General features: G+C 46.6%; 1 protein-coding gene across 1 annotated transcript; it reads left to right on the plus strand.

The window, feature by feature from the left end:
* Positions 1-12,091: 12,091 nt before the first annotated feature.
* On the plus strand, positions 12,092-17,025 carry LOC146772818 (protein S100-P-like). Its single transcript, XM_085637995.1, has 3 exons — positions 12,092-12,244; positions 14,330-14,467; positions 16,816-17,025. The coding sequence occupies exons 1-3, from the start codon at positions 12,242-12,244 to the stop codon at positions 16,963-16,965; spliced, it is 291 nt and encodes a 96-aa protein (XP_085494121.1). The 5' UTR covers positions 12,092-12,241; the 3' UTR covers positions 16,966-17,025.
* The last annotated feature ends 2,907 nt before the right edge of the window (positions 17,026-19,932 follow it).

Consider the following 19,932-nt stretch of genomic DNA (forward strand, 5'->3'; position numbering starts at 1 on the left):
CTTACCCAATAAGAAAATATTAGGTTAAAAAAAATAATTGGTATTGCTCTCCTTATTAAGGGGTCTATTAGAATGTCGGGCGGATCGCCACCGCCCACATGGCGGTGGCGATCCCCCCGACGGGCGGTGGCGATCGGCCCGACATTCTCCTCCGCCCGCATGCTATGGAAAGGCATGAGGGTTCCTCAGTTGGGGGCCCGTTGCGGGCCGCCAGGATGTTGGGGTCGGCACATGGGGGGTACGCATGGGCGACGTGGCAGGCACCGTGCGGTGCCTGCCACGTTGTGCATGCAAATGCGCACATGCCTCTTTTGTATTGCGGCGGTTGCTGCTGACAGCACTGCCCACTGCAATGCAAAAAATGCGGGATGCGCCCGCCAGTGTGGCGGGCGCATCCTAATTGCCCATGCGGGACCGCCGCACCCTTAGCGGAAGGTCCCATTTCACGGGGCGATGGCGGGCAGACAAAGTCCACCCGCCATCATAATAGACCCCTAAGTGTGTGTGTATCATTTATTGACTGTGTATGCAACACATCAATAACACACAAAGAGAGAGAAGGAGGAGGGTAGGCCGCCGTATGGCCCTCCAGAGAATCAATTAGATCACATAAACAGGTATGGTAATGCCAGAAAAGTCAAGAGAAACATAGAAAATATGAAACCTTTATTAATGAGGACACCTGCTACCTACCTATCTAAAAAGCAATCATGAGTGGGTATATTGAGGAGAATGGCTCAAAGCTGTATCTCATCTGCCAACATGTTTCTGCCCAATGATGGTAGCCTAAAAGATCTGGGGCATCCTTCAGGGCATGTGGATCCCTTCGACTAGTTTCTGTGGCTCTAATATTCACTTAATAGGATACTATTAAAGTTGTAAGTTACCTTTTAACCCAGGTGAATCCTACCTGGAACTGGATCCAGTGTTCTACACACTCCTATTTGGAAGAGATTGACACAAAGTACAAATGTAAACAATGTTGATTAAAAAGGAAGAGAAGAGACTTTCCTACATCACTGTATATTTATATTACAATTAAAAAAGCGGGCATGCAAGTGCTTTGACAACCGTGGAACACCGATGTATTTTAAGCTGGTCTGGATCCTGCCTTGTCCAGTAGTTTTTATCTAAGAGCTCCTTCCTTCCTTGAAAGTTTTCGAGGAGGTTGAGCCTGCCCTGGTGGCATTGACCAACCAGGGTGGGGAGAGGATACCGATGATGAAGCATGACACTATTATATGTGTGAGGTTTCCTCTTCCATGAAGGATGACTTTTCTCAGATGTGCGGCAGAAGTCCTGTGACGTCCAAACTCAGGATTCCTGATTGTTCCTAGAATATGAGGAAATAACATATTTTCTCTGTTTCACTTTACTTTTATGTGCTGCAGTACCTGTTTTTGTTATTAAAATGTATGCAACAAATGCCCACCACTCCTCCTTGATAAGCCTAAGGCTGCTTGACCACATAACACAAAAAGAGCACCTTGGGATTGTTAAAGCAAGCCCTGTCCCCTCATAAGGGATGCCTGGACTTTCTACACAATATACATCTTTTTAGTATATTATATACAGAGCCCGCTTCCTACATAGCCTAATTATGGAGTAGGGGTGTTTCTGGTGGTGTTAGCACCTGTTGACCAGATGCAAGGTGACAGTCTGTGCTACTGACACTGTAAGGTGGCAGCACAGGAGTCTGAAAGAGCTGGCGGGTGGTTGTTTGTGGAACTTCTAGGGTCATGGTTGTCTATGGACGACTGAGGCATCTCCATCTGAATCATCAGGTCGGTTGGGCTGCCCAAGTCTGCAGTCACTAGGCTGTCGAGGATGCGAGAGTGGGTGGGAGAAAGATAGATTTTTGGCCATAAATAAGGCATGGGGAAAATACCTGATGTGCCTGCTGACCCAAAGCCTCAGTATGTACACGTGTAGGTATGTATATGTTTTATTATTATTATTTGGTAAACATGAAGCTATTAGGCTAGCTAAAGCTGTCTCTAGGCTGACCTGAAAATGGCAGAATGAGCTGTAAGCAATGGTATTGCTGACCCCAGCCATTTTGCCTATTTACCGCCCATATTCATAATTGAGGCCTAAAAACCACTGTCATAGCTTAGAAGAGAGAGATCCTCACGGGTCTGTCTGTAAAACAATTTTAGTGAAAAGGGAGCGAAAATGGAAGGAACCCTTTTGAACTTAGAAAGCTACAGCCTGTAGATTTGAGTGACATATGAGGTTTAGGGCCATAAGTACTATAGCATTTTCCCATAGACACAGAATGTGTAACACCCTTTGATACATCTGGCCCTTAGAACTGTAAAGAAATTAAAGAACTTAGTATAATGCCAGTGTTCTCAGCTGGAGTTTCCGGTGCTAGATGTGAGGACAGGAACTCACCAGTGATGAGAAAATGAAGCACAGAAAGCAGTGGCGGCTGGAGTTATAAAAATATGGTAAGGCGCCACGGCTCTCCCAGTAAAAATTAGAGCAGGACTCACAAGTGGAGAGGTGTGGCTCACTGGTTAGAGGCGGCAGACCCGTAAGCAGAGAATCGGCCAGGGACCAGGGTTCAATTCCCGACGCGGCAGGGTCGTGGACCAGGGTCAAAACGGACTTGATAATTCTCGCCTCGGTACCTACTCTAACCAGGAACACACTCGGCAACTCTGGGCATTAAGCTTGCCTCATCTCTACAACGGCCCCCCACAGATGCCGGGGATGCCTGGTTTCCCCTTGGAGATACCCAGAAAGGGACCATCTCACAGGGATAGCCAGGACGGGTTCCCCAGCGGTATATAGCGCCGCGACACTTCCGAGTAGCTGTGCGCTGAATAAATTAAAATAACATAACATAACAAGTGGAGACAGAACAAGGGAGATGTGAGGATAAGAGCACATGAAAGAGAGAAACATAAGACAGCATTGACAAAGAGACAACAGCTAGATGGGAGAGGAGAGGCATTTAGGAGAGAAAGAAAGGTAGGGAAAGCTAGAGAGGGATACAGGAAAGGGAAGCAAACAAGTATACAGGCTTGTTCTTGTGAAACATGAAGGCGTATTCCTGCACAATATAAAGGGCGCAGAGGTTTCATGTGCTGATGTACTGAATGCATTCTGCTGCAGCATGATATATTGTGCCATGTATTTTGTGACAATAATAAACTACATTTAGTCTGGGGCAAAATGATGGACATATTTCCTAAATTATCCATATTTAGTTATAAAACGTTTGGTAGTTTTTTGAGATGTGATCGACCTTTTGTTTCTATATTAAAATCCAGCCAATTGTTTTGCAAAGCCTGTCACAACAAAACAGTTTCGTTTTGGTGGGGCCACAGGGGCAACATAGCTTTGTTCTGGGTATTTGTAGGGGGCCCATTTATCTTTCCTAAAAGGGTAGATTCTTTTGGGGAGTAAGTCTAGGACATGGTTGCCATTCCTCCATAATCTCTCTTTTAGAGACATTGGGCCAGATGTATCAAGCTAAATTACGATCGCATATGCTGAAATTCGCAGAATTTCAGCATTTGCGATCGCAATTTAGCTGTGTGCAATGTAGGTAAGCAAAAAACTACTCACAAAATAAGGAATCGCAAAATTTGTGATTCCCTATTTTGCGCATGCATTTAGAGAATTGCAATTTGCGATTCCCTAAATGCTATTCTAGTAGACATCACAAATTGCGATATTTCTGTAAGGAATCGCAAATTACCACTAACTTCAAGTTGGTGGTAATTTGCGATTGCCTCGAAAAAAAACACTTTGTTGCTTGTATGTGTGCCACATGTGCATACATGCACATTTCAGGGGTACAACAGGGTGTCCTTTTGGAACCCTTGCACACTTGAAATTGCATGCGCAATTTGCGAATATCTATTGGGTACTCGAAAATTGCACACGTAATTCCCATTCATTCCAATGGGCCTCTTGGCCCATAGAAATGAATGGGAAGCCATTCCTTATTTGCTACTCGCAATTTGCTAGTCGCAAATAAGGAATGCGTAGAAATCGCTATTTTAAATGCGAAACTTACCTACATAACAGTTTGCGAGTCCTTATTAGCGATTCGCAAAAAACGCTATTAAGGACTCGCAAGCCTGTTCTTTCATACATCTGGCCCTTAGTGGCTGATTATGATGGCGGTCGGACGAGCATCCGACCGTCATCATTGAGGGAACGGGACCAGCAGACAAGTAGTCAGAGGTCCGTTCCGCCAAATTCCGATCTGACCACCGTGGAGGTGGTCAGAAACATGCCTCTTAGTATTGAGGCTTGTGCTGCGGCCCAGAAAAGTCTGAAGCTGTTAGTCGGTCTCTGGGGCAATGTGGTCTGACTGACTGCATCCTAATTCGTCGGGCTGACTGTAGTTGTAGATGTCAGTCCCACTGACTTCATAATCGACGTCATATTATATAATTCCCCCACTTCATTGATGTTTTTGGGCCTCATGCTGATCTCCAACATGACCATCCCTACAAGGACACAAAGTGGCGAAGTAGATGTGTATCCGGTGCTGCACTGACCTATTTACATTGCTGATATCATCAGGGGACCCCACCTGATGTGATTGATTGTTATTTTTGTAAGGTGAACTGATACTCAAAAGTGAGTGTCTGGGGCTGGGAAATGACTGCTAAGAACTGTCAAAGACTCTTATCTTTCAAAAAGCCAACTTTTCTGAAAACATGCGCATTGTTCTGCTGTCGTTCGCCTTTAGGGAATTCAGTCCAAGGTATGGATGCTCCTTTTCTCACCTCTCTGCTAAAGCCTGGAACACCCTCTCCCTACGCACCTCACCCTCACTCAACCTCTTCAGGAAGGGGCTCAAGACCTGGCTCTTTGACTGAGACCGGCAGCACAGCGCCTGGATATCCCACGGGGTGATAAGCGGCACTCTACAAATACCGATCGATTGATGGATGATACACAATCACAGGAAGCGTCCCCTTTCTCAGCCTGACACGTTCTTGATTTCTCTGAGACCGGAAGCCTGAGACCTCCAGAATGAAGGAGGCCGGGCAAAAATAGGACTCTTACCATAGATTGTGCCATGGCTAAAACAGAAGACGCTAAAGTTCACCCCTTTTTGACCAGAAGCCAGTGCAGGATGGCCAAATGCTGAGAAACAGATGTGCACTCATCCAGCTGTAGGGTCAGCCTAGCAGCTGCATTTTGAATGGTTTGCAGCCTTTTCTTAGTTTGTGCTTTCACAAACACAGAGCCTTTTCGTAGTCTAGAGAAGATGAAATATTTGCCTGGAATATGATTTTTCGAACTCGATTCAGAAGAATATGAGTACCTTTTCTTATGTCTTAATACAAGTAGAGGTCACTTTATTTACCTTAGGAATCATGGAAAGCGACTTGTCAAGCCGAAAACCAAGACTATCTGTATTCAGTCCTGTAGGAACTATGGGGCATATTATCAAGAAACAGCGTTAAAATTATCGCCGCTTTAGCGGCGCAAAACTGCCGCTAAAGCGGCGATAATGGGATTGATAATATGCCGCAGAGAATTCCAATAGAAAGCCCATGTTCTGGTGTGAACATGGGCTTCTATTGGAATTCTCTGTGGCATATTATCAAGCCCATTATTGCCGCTTTAGCGGCAGTTTTCTGCCGCTAAAGCGGCGATAATTTTAACGCCGTGCTTGATAATATGCCCCTCGAACACCCAGTCTAGGGCCCCCGGCTCTATCCATGGAATTTGGAGAAAAAAAGATAGAATGGCTGATTTTGCGTGAAGAAGGAGGGGTGGTACCATTAGGTGGATACAATTAGGAAGGCAGACAGATTTTGGATGTGATATTCCTGTCCAACTAGACAGGAAGTGGACAGAAGTTCTTGGGTTGGGATGCTCAGGGTAGTTCTTAAGTTGTTGGTACCAACCGTGGTCTCAGATGCTATCAAAACTGAGCCCGACAATCCACCTAGATTGTATAGTGTAGTCAGAGGCGTTTTAAGGCATGGGCAAAGTGGACTCTGGCCCAGGGCCCCGGCCTTTGAGGGGGGCATTGATAGAGCCAGCTCTCTTCTGCAGAGTCTCTTGCCCTGATAACCTTTATTAATTCTTAAACAGATTGTTTTAAATACCTTTTTCCTTTCATTTATTTTACTGTGAGTGATGTGTGAGTATTACAAACATTTTGCAGAGAAATGTGTGACTGTTTCATGCAACATCCATAAAAAAAGTTTCTTTTAGATCAAAACAGCACCTCACATATTAGAAATTGGAAAGTGTCAGAGAATATTTGCAGTAATTTTAGTGAGCTGCTGCAGTGGTACAATATTTAAAACAGACACCACTATCCCTGAATATTGGATCCACACCTATTTAGAGAAGTGTGGCTCACTGGTTAGAGGAGGCATACCCTGAAGCAGAGGTCAGACCCGGGACCAGGGTTCAATTCTCGACGCGGCAGGGTCTGAGCCCAAATGTCCACGGACTCGATAATTCTCAATTCGGTGCCTACTCGAATCATGGGTTCACACTCTGCAACTCTGGGCAATAGCTTGCTTAATCTCCACTACGGCCCCCCCCGCGGCGGGATGCCTGGCTTTCACCTTGGGGATGCCCAGTACGGGTTATCTCACAGGGAAAAGCCAGGACGGGTTCCCAATGCAAGCGCCGAGATGCCCAAGGGTAAGTCGAGCGCTATATAAGAACACACATACATACATACATACATACATACAGTATCTGGAGTGTGCTTGGACACTGTCGGTGACCAAAGAGAGCTTGACAGAACTGAAAGTGGATCATAAATTCAAAGCTGTTCTGAAACGGGGCCCCAAAATACGTTTGGCCCAGGGCCCCCAAAGTCCTTAAGATGTCCCTGCGTGTAGTGTGCGTGCTGTTTCATCATTTGCACCCACTTGGGTGTGATGCGAACTTGCGAAGGTGTTTTAATCAAAAAGACTTCAGGGATCCTGTGAATTCTCAACCCTGGAACAGGGGGCCATTGCAAGCTCCTAGGGGCATGTTATCAAGCATGGCGTTAAAAATTATTGCCGCTTTAGCGGTAGAAAACTGCTGCTAAAGCGGCGATAATGGGCTTGATAATATGCCGCAGAGAATTCCCATAGAAGCCCATGTTCTGGTGTCAACATGGGCTTCTATTGGAATTCTCACGGGCATAATCAAGCCCATTATCGCCACTTTAGCGGCAGTTTTCTGCCGCTGAAGCGTAGATAATTTTAACGCCGTCCTTAATAATCTGCCCCTTAGTCTTTACCAAACCTAAGAGTGGCGGTCGATTTCTTGCTTTAGGGATGAGTTCATTAGTTGACATGCTGAGGGTGATCTCAGGGTAGATGGTGTGGTCACCAGGAAACATCTGCTAGTAGACAAGCTGCAGAGGTTAGTAATGGCCGCAGAATGGCCAGGATATCCTCCGCGATGAGTTTGGCCGGTCTCGAAGTCCTGATGCTAGCGATTCTAGTGAGTCATTCACAAGAATGTTGATTTCATGTGTCAATGCAGAGAACCAGACTTTCCCATGAACATGGACTTTTTCTGACAATACCCTTATGTTTGGTGCTGGTCAGCTGCAGGGGGCATAGAACCAGCGTTGCTAGCAGCACCAGCAGGCGCGTCCACATAACATGCCATTTTCTTAATTCCCGGTGCAAAATGACTGTATCCTTAATTACTGTGAGACTCGTGAAGGTGGCCTTAGTGTGAATGCACCAGTGCTTGTTTTGTCATGTTTATTGTGAAGCTTTGTTATTGGGATAGCTGCTGGGTATTCGCCAGTATAAAACGAGCACTGCCAAAGCCAAAGGGTCTCACCTTTGTGACCTATTGGCTTTAACTGTATTTTTTTGACGATGCTGTGCAGCATTCGGTTGGGGGAACAACAAAACAATAATTTATGACGCTCATGGTGACAACATCAGCATCAGTCACTAGGGACGGGCATACATCACCATGCATATGCATGCCTGTTTGAGGTGGGTGCCATTTTCCTAATTGTTTTGTATTTACCAATCTAAGATGGCGGACGCCACTTGCAGTGGTTAATAAGTCTGTTGTCACTTGTGCAAAGCACTTTATTGAAAAAATAGCAGCCTAACTGCAGGTAACAGCTGTGTCCTCCCCATTTAAAACGACGTGTTGTAATGGCTGCGGTGAGTGTGGAAGCAACGAAGCCTATTTATCACCGTATACCTCTCTCAATTTATCCTTTACCTCCACTCTCTGACTCATCCCAAACCCCATTCAACTATTATGATGCCCAAAATAACCCTTTCTAGGCTCTTCCCTCCTCTACCCCTCCTTGCATCATCTCAAACCTCTTTTACTATTCAGACCTCCCAAACAAGCCTTTCTATTCCCTTCCCTCTAATTCTCCCCCTCCCCTCTGCTCATCCCAAACCAACTCCTGCTGCTATGATCCCCAAATAAACACTTTCTAGACCCTTCCCTCTTTTACTTCTCAACTATCCTTTTCAATCCAACTAAGAGACTCGCATGTCCAACGCTTACATTTTATTTCATATTTTCCCCATACTAATTCACTACTAATCCTTTTTGGGTTCCAGAGTAGCGTGCTACTCGCCGAAAAGCGCTTCGATGCTGAGTCCGGGGTAGGAAGCGCTATATATATATATTTACAATACAATACAACTAGATGTGCTGTACGCCTGAAACAATACAATGAATTAAAATAACCCAGGATGACCCCAGTATGGAAAGTCCCAGACTGATGGCTTATCAAAGAATGGGGGTGAGAGGGGGTGTAAGATGCTTGCTGATTCTTGAACTGATTAGGCAGCTGTGTCTTTGATCTAAGTTACCGTTAAGCAGTCATACAACAGTGCCACTTTAATCTGATAGATAGCTCTGGTGTCTCAGGCCTCCGACTGTCAGACATGTATAGCTGGCAGACAGCTACCTCTGCTGTGTCAAGCCTGAGCCTGGAAGGTGTGACTCGCCTGAGAGGTCTGTGGTCACAATCATGAGCCCGTTGGAGTGTGCAATGTGTGTGATAGCTCTGCTGTGTCAAGGCTGAGCCTGGAAGGTGTGACTCGCCTGAGAGGTCTGTGGTCACAATCATGAGCCCGTTGGAGTGTGCAATGTGTGTGATAGCTCTGCTGTGTCAAGCCTGAGCCTGGAAGGTGTGACTCGCCTGAGAGAAAGGTCTGTGGTCACAATCTAGAGCCCGCGGGAGTGTGTAATGTGTGTGATAGCTCTGCTGTGTCAAGGCTGAGCCTGGAAGGTGTGACTCGCCTGAGAGGTCTGTGGTCACAATCATGAGTCCGTTGGAGTGTGCAATGTGTGTGATAGCTCTGCTGTGTCAAGCCTGAGCCTGGAAGGTGTGACTCGCCTGAGAGAAAGGTCTGTGGTCACAATCTAGAGCCCGCGGGAGTGTGTAATGTGGGTGATAGCTCTGCTGTGTCAAGGCTGAGCCTGGAAGGTGTGACTCGCCTGAGAGAGGTCTGTGGTCACAATCATGAGCCCGCTGGAGTGTGTAATGTGTGTGATAGCTCTGCTGTGTCAAGGCTGAGCCTGGAAGGTGTGACTCGCCTGAGAGAGGTCTGTGGTCACAATCATGAGCCCGCTGGAGTGTGTAATGTGTGTGATAGCTCTGCTGTGTCAAGGCTGAGCCTGGAAGGTGTGACTCGCCTGAGAGAGGTCTGTGGTCACAATCATGAGCCCGCTGGAGTGTGTAATGTGTGTGATAGCTCTGCTGTGTCAAGCCTGAGCCTGGAAGGTGCGACTCGCCTGAGAGAAAGGTCTGTGGTCACAATCTAGAGCCCGCGGGAGTGTGTAATGTATGTGATAGCTCTGCTGTGTCAAGGCTGAGCCTGGAAGGTGTGACTCGCCTGAGAGAGGTCTGTGGTCACAATCATGAGCCCGCTGGAGTGTGTAATGTGTGTGATAGCTCTGCTGTGTCAAGGCTGAGCCTGGAAGGTGCGACTCGCCTGAGAGAAAGCTCTGTGGCCACAATCTAGAGCCCGCGGGAGTGTGTAATGTGTGTGATAGCTCTGCTGTGTCAAGGCTGAGCCTGGAAGGTGTGACTCGCCTGAGAGAGGTCTGTGGTCACAATCATGAGCCCGCTGGAGTGTGTAATGTGTGTGATAGCTCTGCTGTGTCAAGCATGAGCCTGGAAGGTGCGACTCGCCTGAGAGAAAGGTCTGTGGTCACAATCTAGAGCCCGCGGGAGTGTGTAATGTGTGTGATAGCTCTGCTGTGTCAAGGCTGAGCCTGGAAGGTGTGACTCGCCTGAGAGAGGTCTGTGGTCACAATCATGAGCCCGCTGGAGTGTGTAATGTGTGTGATAGCTCTGCTGTGTCAAGGCTGAGCCTGGAAGGTGTGACTCGCCTGAGAGAGGTCTGTGGTCACAATCAGGAGCCCGCTGGAGTGTGTAATGTGTGTGATAGCTCTGCTGTGTCAAGCCTGAGCCTGGAAGGTGTGACTCGCCTGAGAGAGGTCTGTGGTCACAATCATGAGCCCGCTGGAGTGTGTAATGTGTGTGATAGCTCTGCTGTGTCAAGGCTGAGCCTGGAAGGTGTGACTCGCCTGAGAGAGGTCTGTGGTCACAATCATGAGCCCGCTGGAGTGTGTAATGTGTGTGATAGCTCTGCTGTGTCAAGCCTGAGCCTGGAAGGTGCGACTCGCCTGAGAGAAAGGTCTGTGGTCACAATCTAGAGCCCGCAGGAGTGTGTAATGTGTGTGATAGCTCTGCTGTGTCAAGGCTGAGCCTGGAAGGTGTGACTCGCCTGAGAGAGGTCTGTGGTCACAATCATGAGCCCGCTGGAGTGTGTAATGTGTGTGATAGCTCTGCTGTGTCAAGCCTGAGCCTGGAAGGTGCGACTCGCCTGAGAGAAAGGTCTGTGGCCACAATCTAGAGCCCGCAGGAGTGTGTAATGTGTGTGATAGCCCTGCTTTCCAAGGCTGCATGAAGGCAGGAGGTGGGGAGATAGGAGTGTGTGTGTGTGTGTGCCTGTGTGTGTGTGGAGGGAGGGCGGGTCGCTGTTCCCAGCAGAGAGCCTCCTCAAGGTTTAGTTAGGCCACTGAGTATCACCAGCCTCTAAAAGACGTGCATGGAATCTAAAGGAGCCCTTACAGTGCAGTACTGACCCCTGGTGAACGCACGAATAACTCCCCCCCCCCCACACACACACACAATGCGCACGCCATGAGATGCTTTCTCGCAGTTGGCTCAGGCCCTTGTAGCGTTTTCTTCTTTTAATCTAAAGCTGCAAATAGTTACACAGGAGACTGACAGCCGCCTACTGTCCTCTTAGACACTCACTATCACTGCTTTTGATGTATTCATGTTTTCATTTTACGTGATGCTCAGGTTTGCACTGCAGTCTTTCCTCCACGTGTGTTCTGTGGCGCAGTCAAAGCGCGGCGACGCCTCCGCTGCCTCCAGGCGCTGCTTTGCAAGCAATGAAGGAAAGAACGGCAGGTAGGCGCTTTGCAAGGCACCATCTCACAAACTGCACCCGCAAACATCACTGTGCTACAAGGCACTATAGGGCAGATGTACAAGCCCCTTGCGCCACTTTTGCGTCATTTTTAACATGCAACAAGTGACGCAAAAGTGGCGCAAGGGGCTTGTAAATCTGCCCCTATATGTGTTTGATTGGTTCTGATGCTCCGTCCATCACCACCCCCTTTTGTACCGCTTTGTTCGCCATAAGTTGGCAGGGTATGCTCAGACGTGAGTCCCTTGCTCACTTTGCCACTGGATTCAAGCAAGCCTGGCTGAAGACGGCTGAAATGCCAGAAACCAGTCCTAGGAAGCTTGTTTCCGGTCCAGGGAAGGCATGGCTTGGCAGTTCGGGCCGGACTGTTCCCATGAGGCACAGGGTCAGACTGATTTGCATATGGCCATGTCTGAACTGGGGTGGCAGAGTGGGCTAAAGAACGGTGATGGATCAAACCCGGATCTGTTGACTGGGTGTGAGTGTTTGATTGGTTCTGATGCTCCGTCCATCACCACCCCCTTTTGTACCCCTATATGTGCTGGGTTCCGAGGAATTTTCAGCCAAAATGTGTGCAGTAAAAAGAGCCTATGGCACGAATGGAATGGGGAATGCAGTAAACCAGTTTGCCCAGTACAGTGAAAATGTGCGCCTACAAGAAAAACCGCATACCAGCAGGTTTGCTCGTTACTGTTGAGGTGGGGGTGTGCCTTTTTAGAAAGTATAAAAGACCTTCCTCCCACCCCACACGCATCCCCGCATCTTTCCTTCTAAGCGCGCCTGCACCTTGCGGACTGCTGACAATGGTAAGTTTTCCTGGCACGATGGCTTTTGATGTCTGGGAGCAGTGGGTGTGTTTTCATTGGCGTGCAGGTGCGGTGGGCTGTTTGTGTTTGACTTGCACTTACGGTCCTTTGACGCTGCTCTGAAGCGATCGAAGTGCGTGTTAGTGGTCAGAAGGGAGGAGTACAGCGGGTGAACTGAGGGGCGTTTTTACAAGCCCCTTGCGCCGCCGGTGCGTCACTATTTCCAATATATATATATTTTTTAATGAGGCACCGGAGGCGCACGGGGCTTGTAAATAAGTGCCTCAGTTTTGTTAGATTTGCAATAACCCGTGCACACCGTGCTACATTTGTAAAAATGTTAATAACAAGTGCGAGTGGGCAACGTTCTCCGCAGGAGTCTGCCACAGCCCTTCCGAATGACGGGTTTGCCAAATGCCACGCAGTGCTTAATTTGAGCAGGTGTTTTCTGGAGCTCGGCACCCGCCATGAATTGCTAAAGCTGGCACATATGACGGCTGCCACGTGGTGGCGCTGTTTGTGAAATACAAAGATGAGCAGTGCAACAGTTGTTTGTTAACGAATACCTGCCACCTTGTAGCTTTGGGGACCCGGAATAGTCCGTAGGAGTGGGAGGGTTAGTTGTAGTGTAGGTACTGTCATTGGAGACGCTGGCAGGGGCAATGCATGGTGCAAGTGGCGGTGACAACCTGAAGAGAGCCCTGGCATTTATGTTTTTTTGTTGTTCACAAATTAAGCACTAATACCAGGGCTGCCTAGTTAAGCTGAGGGCCGGGCTGGAAACCCACAGCAGTCCTGGCGAACGCCTTTCAGGACCTAATGGCTCACCATCAGAGGAACATCATTTAATGCGCATGAAACACTAGACTAGAGTCGTAGTGTTCTGAAAACCCTCAGGGCAGCCCTTTGATTGGCAGTGTTGCAATGGTGGGGAAGCAAGGGGGGGGGGGGGGGATTTTTTTTATTACACTTAATCAGCAACTAAAGCTACAATTTCAAGCACTAGGTGCATAGGTCTTATTATAATAGTGTGCACCAGCGCACTATACATATAACAACTCACTCGTGGCATGTTTTTCCTCCAGTGCTTAATTTGAAGGGAAAAAAACATAAGTGCCAGGGCTCTCGGCAGGAAGCCACTGCAGCTTGCGCCACACGTTGCTTCTGTCACTGCTGCTGATTATAGTAAAAATACAACTTCTAACCAACTATTCCAGGCCCCCAAAACTATCAGAATAGCCTGGGCAGTTGGAAATTGTAATTTTGAATGTATATTGAATTAATAATTACCTGTTGTTGTGCTCTCTACATTAGACAGCACCACCCTGTGGTAGACTGTCACAAGGGCCGGTGTTGACAAGTGCCAGCACCGGAAAGCACCAGCTCAAATTAAGCACTGTAATTTCTTCTAATTGTAGTAACAAGCTGGTTCCACACTGAATTCTTCATAAAAGGTTATGGTTGAAAGTAAAAAAGATCGATTCAAACTCAAAAAAGAAAAGGCGTTTATCAATTCTGGTTTTAGTTTTATTTTGGTACTGTGTGGGTGGTGGGCACCAGGCAGTCTGAGTTTTCATCTGTTTTCGTATGCCTTCTTTTCTGAAGGTCTATCATATGATTCAGAATTGCTTGGCATCACAAGGGTTTTAGATAAGTGAAAAGAGCTAATGAGTTTAAAGTTGTTCCCAATAGGAGGGAGCAAAATACATCTTGCCTCACAAATTGTTAAATGTCAGTGCCTCATAATAGTCAGAGTACTGTCATTATGAGTACACTACCTTGAACTCTTACTCTCACGCCCTCTGACTGAAAGCACACTCCTTCGTTGCACAAGTCAAAAAGTATCCAAATTGTTACACCTGTTTACATGATGTCCACAGCGCTTCCTGACACACTGAAATGAAGAGCATCTAGGCACTTGAACAATCTAGTGGGATAATGTGATTTAAAAACACACACAAACACAAATTAAAACGGAGACGCCCCCACAAAAATATATAGTATGTTTACCAACCCGTGTCTGTTACGCACTTGGGGAGTTAAAATAAGAGATAATGTTTCTTTTTGTAATTTTCTGTATTTCAGGCGAACATGAATCTTGAAAGCATCATGATGAAGCTAATTGAAACCTTTGACAAGTATGCTAACAGAGATGGGGACAACAGAACGCTGAGCCAGCCTGAGCTGATCCAATTGGCCAAGGCGGAGTTCCCGTCACTCTGTGTAAGTAAAGGAGAAGAGCACACAGAAGCGCGTGAAAGCGCGCAACCCCGTTACGCTTTTCACGCGTAATTTTCGCGGTGCTTGCGCATGTTGCGAAAAGTTATGCTTGGCAGTCGCCTGCAAGGAAACTGTTTGTGACATGGTATACACAAGTCACGCCTGTTCAATGCACCTTGAGTGTTTCAGAAGTGATGGTTGAATGTTTCTAGCACAGCGCAGGAGCCGCGGCACTCCGGGTTCACAGGTACCCGCTAGATGTTGTTTCTGCTCAAAAGACTCCCCTTTCAGTGAGAAGCTGGTGGGAAAATTATAGTAACGTGCAAGAAAGTTCTACAGTATTTTTTTCTTTTTTGGGAGTTTTTTATAGCGCGAATTTGACACAAAGGTATCGGGTATCAGAGCGCTTTACATGAGCACCAGTTGTTACACAAGCACACGTTTTTTTTTTGTTGTTTTTTATTTTTGTTAGGCAGTGGGAGATTATTGATTTGCCCAGAATCACAGGATGCTGAGCGTCCTTGCCAAGACTCAAACTCGGTTCCTTACATTTGAGATCCACCGCCCTAGCCTTAGGCCACATCCTCTCGGAGAAATGGGAAATTACGCGAGATTACGCTTGAATAGATACGTTCCTTGATGTTAGGTAGCGGTCAGGTTTTGAAACCAGCTCTGGGCTCCAAGCAGCAGAGCCCGCCCTCCTCCAGTGCTGCCAGTGTGATGCCCAACCATAGCAAATGTCAGATTCTGTTTTCTGACACATTGCTTCTCAGTCTTTTTTAACTTGGAGATCAGTGTTTACTTTTCTTTCTCCACCTGAAAAGTGAGATCATTTTGCTAAGTGTGAAAGGAAATGCTCTAATACACAACACAATTTGAACTGAATTTGATTGACACACATTATCATTTGTGCACTGTATAATATTCTCAGTAAAATTAGATGTCTGTTCAAACGTAGTGGCCATTTCAGTGCAAAATGTGCTGTTTGTAAATAACTGTGTGCCACCACACCATGCTTTGGTAAAATATTTGTGACAGTGCATTCCAAAATGCATCCTACACCCTCACCGTTCTTCTGCTGAAAGGGCGTGGCTCATTTGCTACACCTGCTCTTCATGAGCTGCTTGGATTTTTTACTATCCCAATGACTTCAGTGACTCAACACTGATGGCCGCACCCCACTCCGAAAATTGTTCTAGCACCACTGGCTAGTGACTTCATTAATGGTGATGGTTTAGTACTTTGCTTGGGCTGATGCGATGAGGTGTCAGCGTTGTGCAGAGGTACTTCAGTAGCAAGGGGTCCTAGGGAGTTCTGTTTTTCTTCTATTTTCTTTCTTGTTTGTGGATGGATTGTTTAGAGTCAGCAAGATCTTTAGAATACCATGGTGCTGAAGGATTTGGCTTTCACTTGTGTGTTGTTATTGGGGTGTGGATGTTCACATAGCTTTCTATAAAACTGTTGAAATTGTTTAAGGTTATGTATAGGGTGCTGAGTCGAATTTGAAGTCAATGGGTGAGGTTAGAGAAACCTAAGTGCTCATATCTGTTTGGGCGGCCTAGGACATCCGGCCAAACAGACATGTGCACTCACTTAGAAGTGCACAACATTCCTCCTCCCCCCTCCCATGGCCCCACCCCAGCCTGCCCCTCCCTACACACGCTGGCTGAGAGCCAGCAGCTGAAAACTAAAACGATAGTAAAATATTGTTTTATTTTTCATCTGCTGGGTCTGAGCCGGTGGGGCAGCGCACCTCCGCCATTGTGAAGGAGCCACCACTGTGCCATTGCAGTATTTGGAGCTGGAAAAGGAAGTGGTCTAGGACCGCACAGCAGCGGGTAGGTTTGCAATAGGAAGTGATGCTTGGCTTCTCATCCGGATGTAGAGTCGGAACAGGAAGTGATGTTAGACATTGCTGGTTCACGTGAAAGTAGATAAAAAGTGATGCTGGTTCTCTCAGTAATGTAATCTTAAAAAAAGGCCTGCGGTGGTTAGACACTGAGCGAAAAGAGATGAGTTAGTGAGTTTGTTGGACGTACACAGTGCAATACTAAGCTACCATTAACACACAAATCGTTATTGTAATCTAACACAACCCCCATGCTGGTTTGCTCCCATTTGATGAGTAATGTTGAGTTGGATAATTATTTATTTCTATTATTAGCGCCTAGAAAACAGACAAATGGGAGACTGCATTTTATAAGATGTGCAATTAATGTAATTTCTACTTATTATGAAATCAGCTAGCTCTTAAGACATATATTTGGAAGGCCTGAGAGACCCAAAATCATACTATGTTCAATGTATTCAGTTGTACCAACATTTTTCTTTCATTCCCTTCTTGATTACAGAAAGCAGGAAAAGATGAAGACGTGCTGAAGGGGATCTGCGGTCACATGGACATCGATGGCGATAAGCAAGTCACTTTCCAAGAGTTTGGCACATTTATAGTGGCCGTTGCATCGATACTGAAGGATCATATAAGCCCTGGTAAACATTAATGCGATAAAATCCCGCATTGGCAAAATGTGCTTTTATAATAAAGATTTTGTACTAATGGAGTCTTTGTCCCTGTACTATTTCTTTCTGTTGTACTTTTGCACCGATCTGTTCCAAGAGCGGAAGTAGGAGGCGGTAATACAACTCCTCACACACAGTGTGTGGTACATCTGTTCACTATCTGTTCCAAGAGCAGAAGAAAGATACAGGCCCCAACACAGAGGGTGCTGTGCATCTGTTCAAAGAGCAGAAGAAAGATACAGGCCCCAACACAGAGGGTGCTGTGCATCTGTTCACTATCTGTTCCAAGAGCAGAAGAAAGATACAGGTCCCAACACAGAGGGTGCTGTGCATCTGTTCACTATCTGTTCCAAGAGCAGAAGAAAGATACAGGCCCCAACACAGAGGGTGCTGTGCATCTGTTCACTATCTGTTCCAAGAGCAGAAGAATGATACAGGCCCCAACACAGAGTGTGCTGTGCATCTGTTCCAAGAGCAGAAGAAAGATACACGCCCCAACACAGAGGGTGCTGTGCATCTCTTCAGTGTCTGTTCCAAGAGTAGAAGGAAGATACAGGCCCCAGCACAGAGTGTGCTGTGCATCTGTTCAATATCTGTTCCAAGAGTAGAAGGAAGATACAGGCCCCAACACAGAGTGTGCTGTGCATCTGTTCAATATCTGTTCCAAGAGTAGAAGGAAGATACAGGCCCCAACACAGAGTGTGCTGTGCATCTGTTCGGAATTTGTTCCAAGTGCCGAAGGAAGATACAGGTCCCAACACAGAGTGGGCTGTGCATCTGCTCATCAGTGGCGGCTCCTCGAGGAAGTGCAGTGCGGCGGGGCGGGAGAGGGGCAGGGTGGGGGGTAGTAAACTCCAGAATACGGCCGAACAGAGTTGAGTAAATAAATAAATAAATACAACAAATTGCATTGCGTGCTGCATCGCCGATTTGGCATTGCAGCGTGCGCAATGTAATTCGTTTGATTTATTTATTTACTCAACTCCATTTGGCCGTATTCCGGAGTTTACTACCCTCCACCCCGCCCGTCCTCACCGCCCCGCCGCACTCCCTCGAAGAGCTGCCACTGCTGTTCACTATCGTTTGCAAGAGTAGAAGCAAGAGGAGGTAATACCGGCCTCAACACAGAGTGTGCTGTGCATCTGTTCTCTATCTGTTCCAAGAGGAAAAGGTAATACAGGACCGTAAACAGAGTGTGCTGTGCATCTGTTCTCTATCAGTTCCAAGAGCAGAAGGAAGCTACAGGCCAAAGAACAGAGTGTGCTGGGCGTCTGTTCTCTATCTGTTCCAAGAGCAAAAGGTAATACAGGCCTCAACACAGAGTGTGCTGTGCATCTGTTCATTTTCTGTTCCAAGAGCAGAAGGAAGATACAGGCCCCAACACAGAGTGTGCTGTACATCTGTTCACTATATGTTCGAAGAGCAGAAGATAATACCGGCCTCAACACAGAGTGTGCTGTGCATTTGTTCTCTATCTGTTCCAAGAGCAGAAGGAAGCTACAGGCCCGTAAACAGAGTGTGCAGTGCATCTGTTCACTATCTGTTCCAAGAGCAGAAGGAAGAGGAGGCAATACAGGCCCCAACACAGAGTGTGCTGTGCATCTGTTCACTATCTGTTACAGGAGTAGAAGAAAGATACAGGCCCCAGCACACAGTGTGCTGTACATCTGTTCACTATCTGTTCCAAGAGCAGGTAATACAGGCCCCAACACAGAGAGTGCTGTGCATCTGTTCACTATCTGTTCCAAGAACAGAAGGAAGAGGAGGTAATACAGGCCCCAGCACAGAGTGTGCTGTGCATCTGTTCACTATCTGTTACAGGAGTAGAAGAAAGATACAGGCCCCAGCACACAGTGTGCTGTACATCTGTTCACTATCTGTTCCAAGAGCAGGTAATACAGGCCCCAACACAGAGAGTGCTGTGCATCTGTTCACTATCTGTTCCAAGAACAGAAGGAAGAGGAGGTAATACAGGCCCCAGCACAGAGTGTGCTGTGCATCTGTTCACTATCTGTTGTAAGAGCAGAAGGTAATACAGGCCCCAGCACAGAGGGTGCTGTGCATCTGTTCACTATCTCATCTCATGAATAACTTTATTTCGGTCATAAGACCATAAAAGTACAATAAAATATATACAAGTACAAGAGTAAGACCATAAATACGAAGAAAAAAAAATAGGAAATTATTAAACAGTAAGTTATCATGATTGTTTAGCAGTGAAAAAGGATAAAAGCTAAGAAAAAGCCATTTCTTTAGATAAAACTCATCCTTCTCCGCCACATACCATATAAAAAGCGGGAAACTGCGTAAACAATAAGAGGATCAGTGTCGTACGTCAAGACTCTGCAAGCTTGTGCACATTGTCTGAGCCCCAAATTTTTGCACAGAGGAATAAGCCAACATTTTCGAATCATGCTATAAGCTGGACAAAAGAACATAATATGGGTAATATCTTCATTACAAGTTTTACAAACTGGGCAAGTGCCCTCCATCAGTTTTTCCCATCTAGATGTTAGCGCCCCGATTGGGAGAGAGCCATGTCTCAGCTGAATATATAATTTTCTTGCTAGAGGAGGCTGTACTAAATCCAAGAATACCTCCAGCCTAGAGTCAGTTTTCACCATTAAGAACTCAGAGGTCAACCTACCCAAGGTAGTCGAGCAGCATAGAATTTTAGAGTTATAAGATCTAACAGCCGCCAATATCTCGGACCTTTGAGTCCTCACACAGCTAGTACCCGGAGAATCCCAAAGTTGGGGCAAACCGACTTGATAGAGGGAAGTCTTTATATGGAGTAGCCATGGTATTTTCTTGTAGTTTAACTGTCCCCAGATTGCATTAAATTCCGCTCTACAAATTGCAAGCTCAGGGACAGACCAAAGCCTTCTCCAATAAAGTAATGGTCGTGCAGCCGCCAATTCACTGACGGATTCCAGATCCATGTCCAG

Source organism: Triturus cristatus, chromosome 12, assembly GCF_964204655.1.
Source record: "Triturus cristatus chromosome 12, aTriCri1.1, whole genome shotgun sequence".
NCBI lineage: Eukaryota > Metazoa > Chordata > Amphibia > Caudata > Salamandridae > Triturus > Triturus cristatus.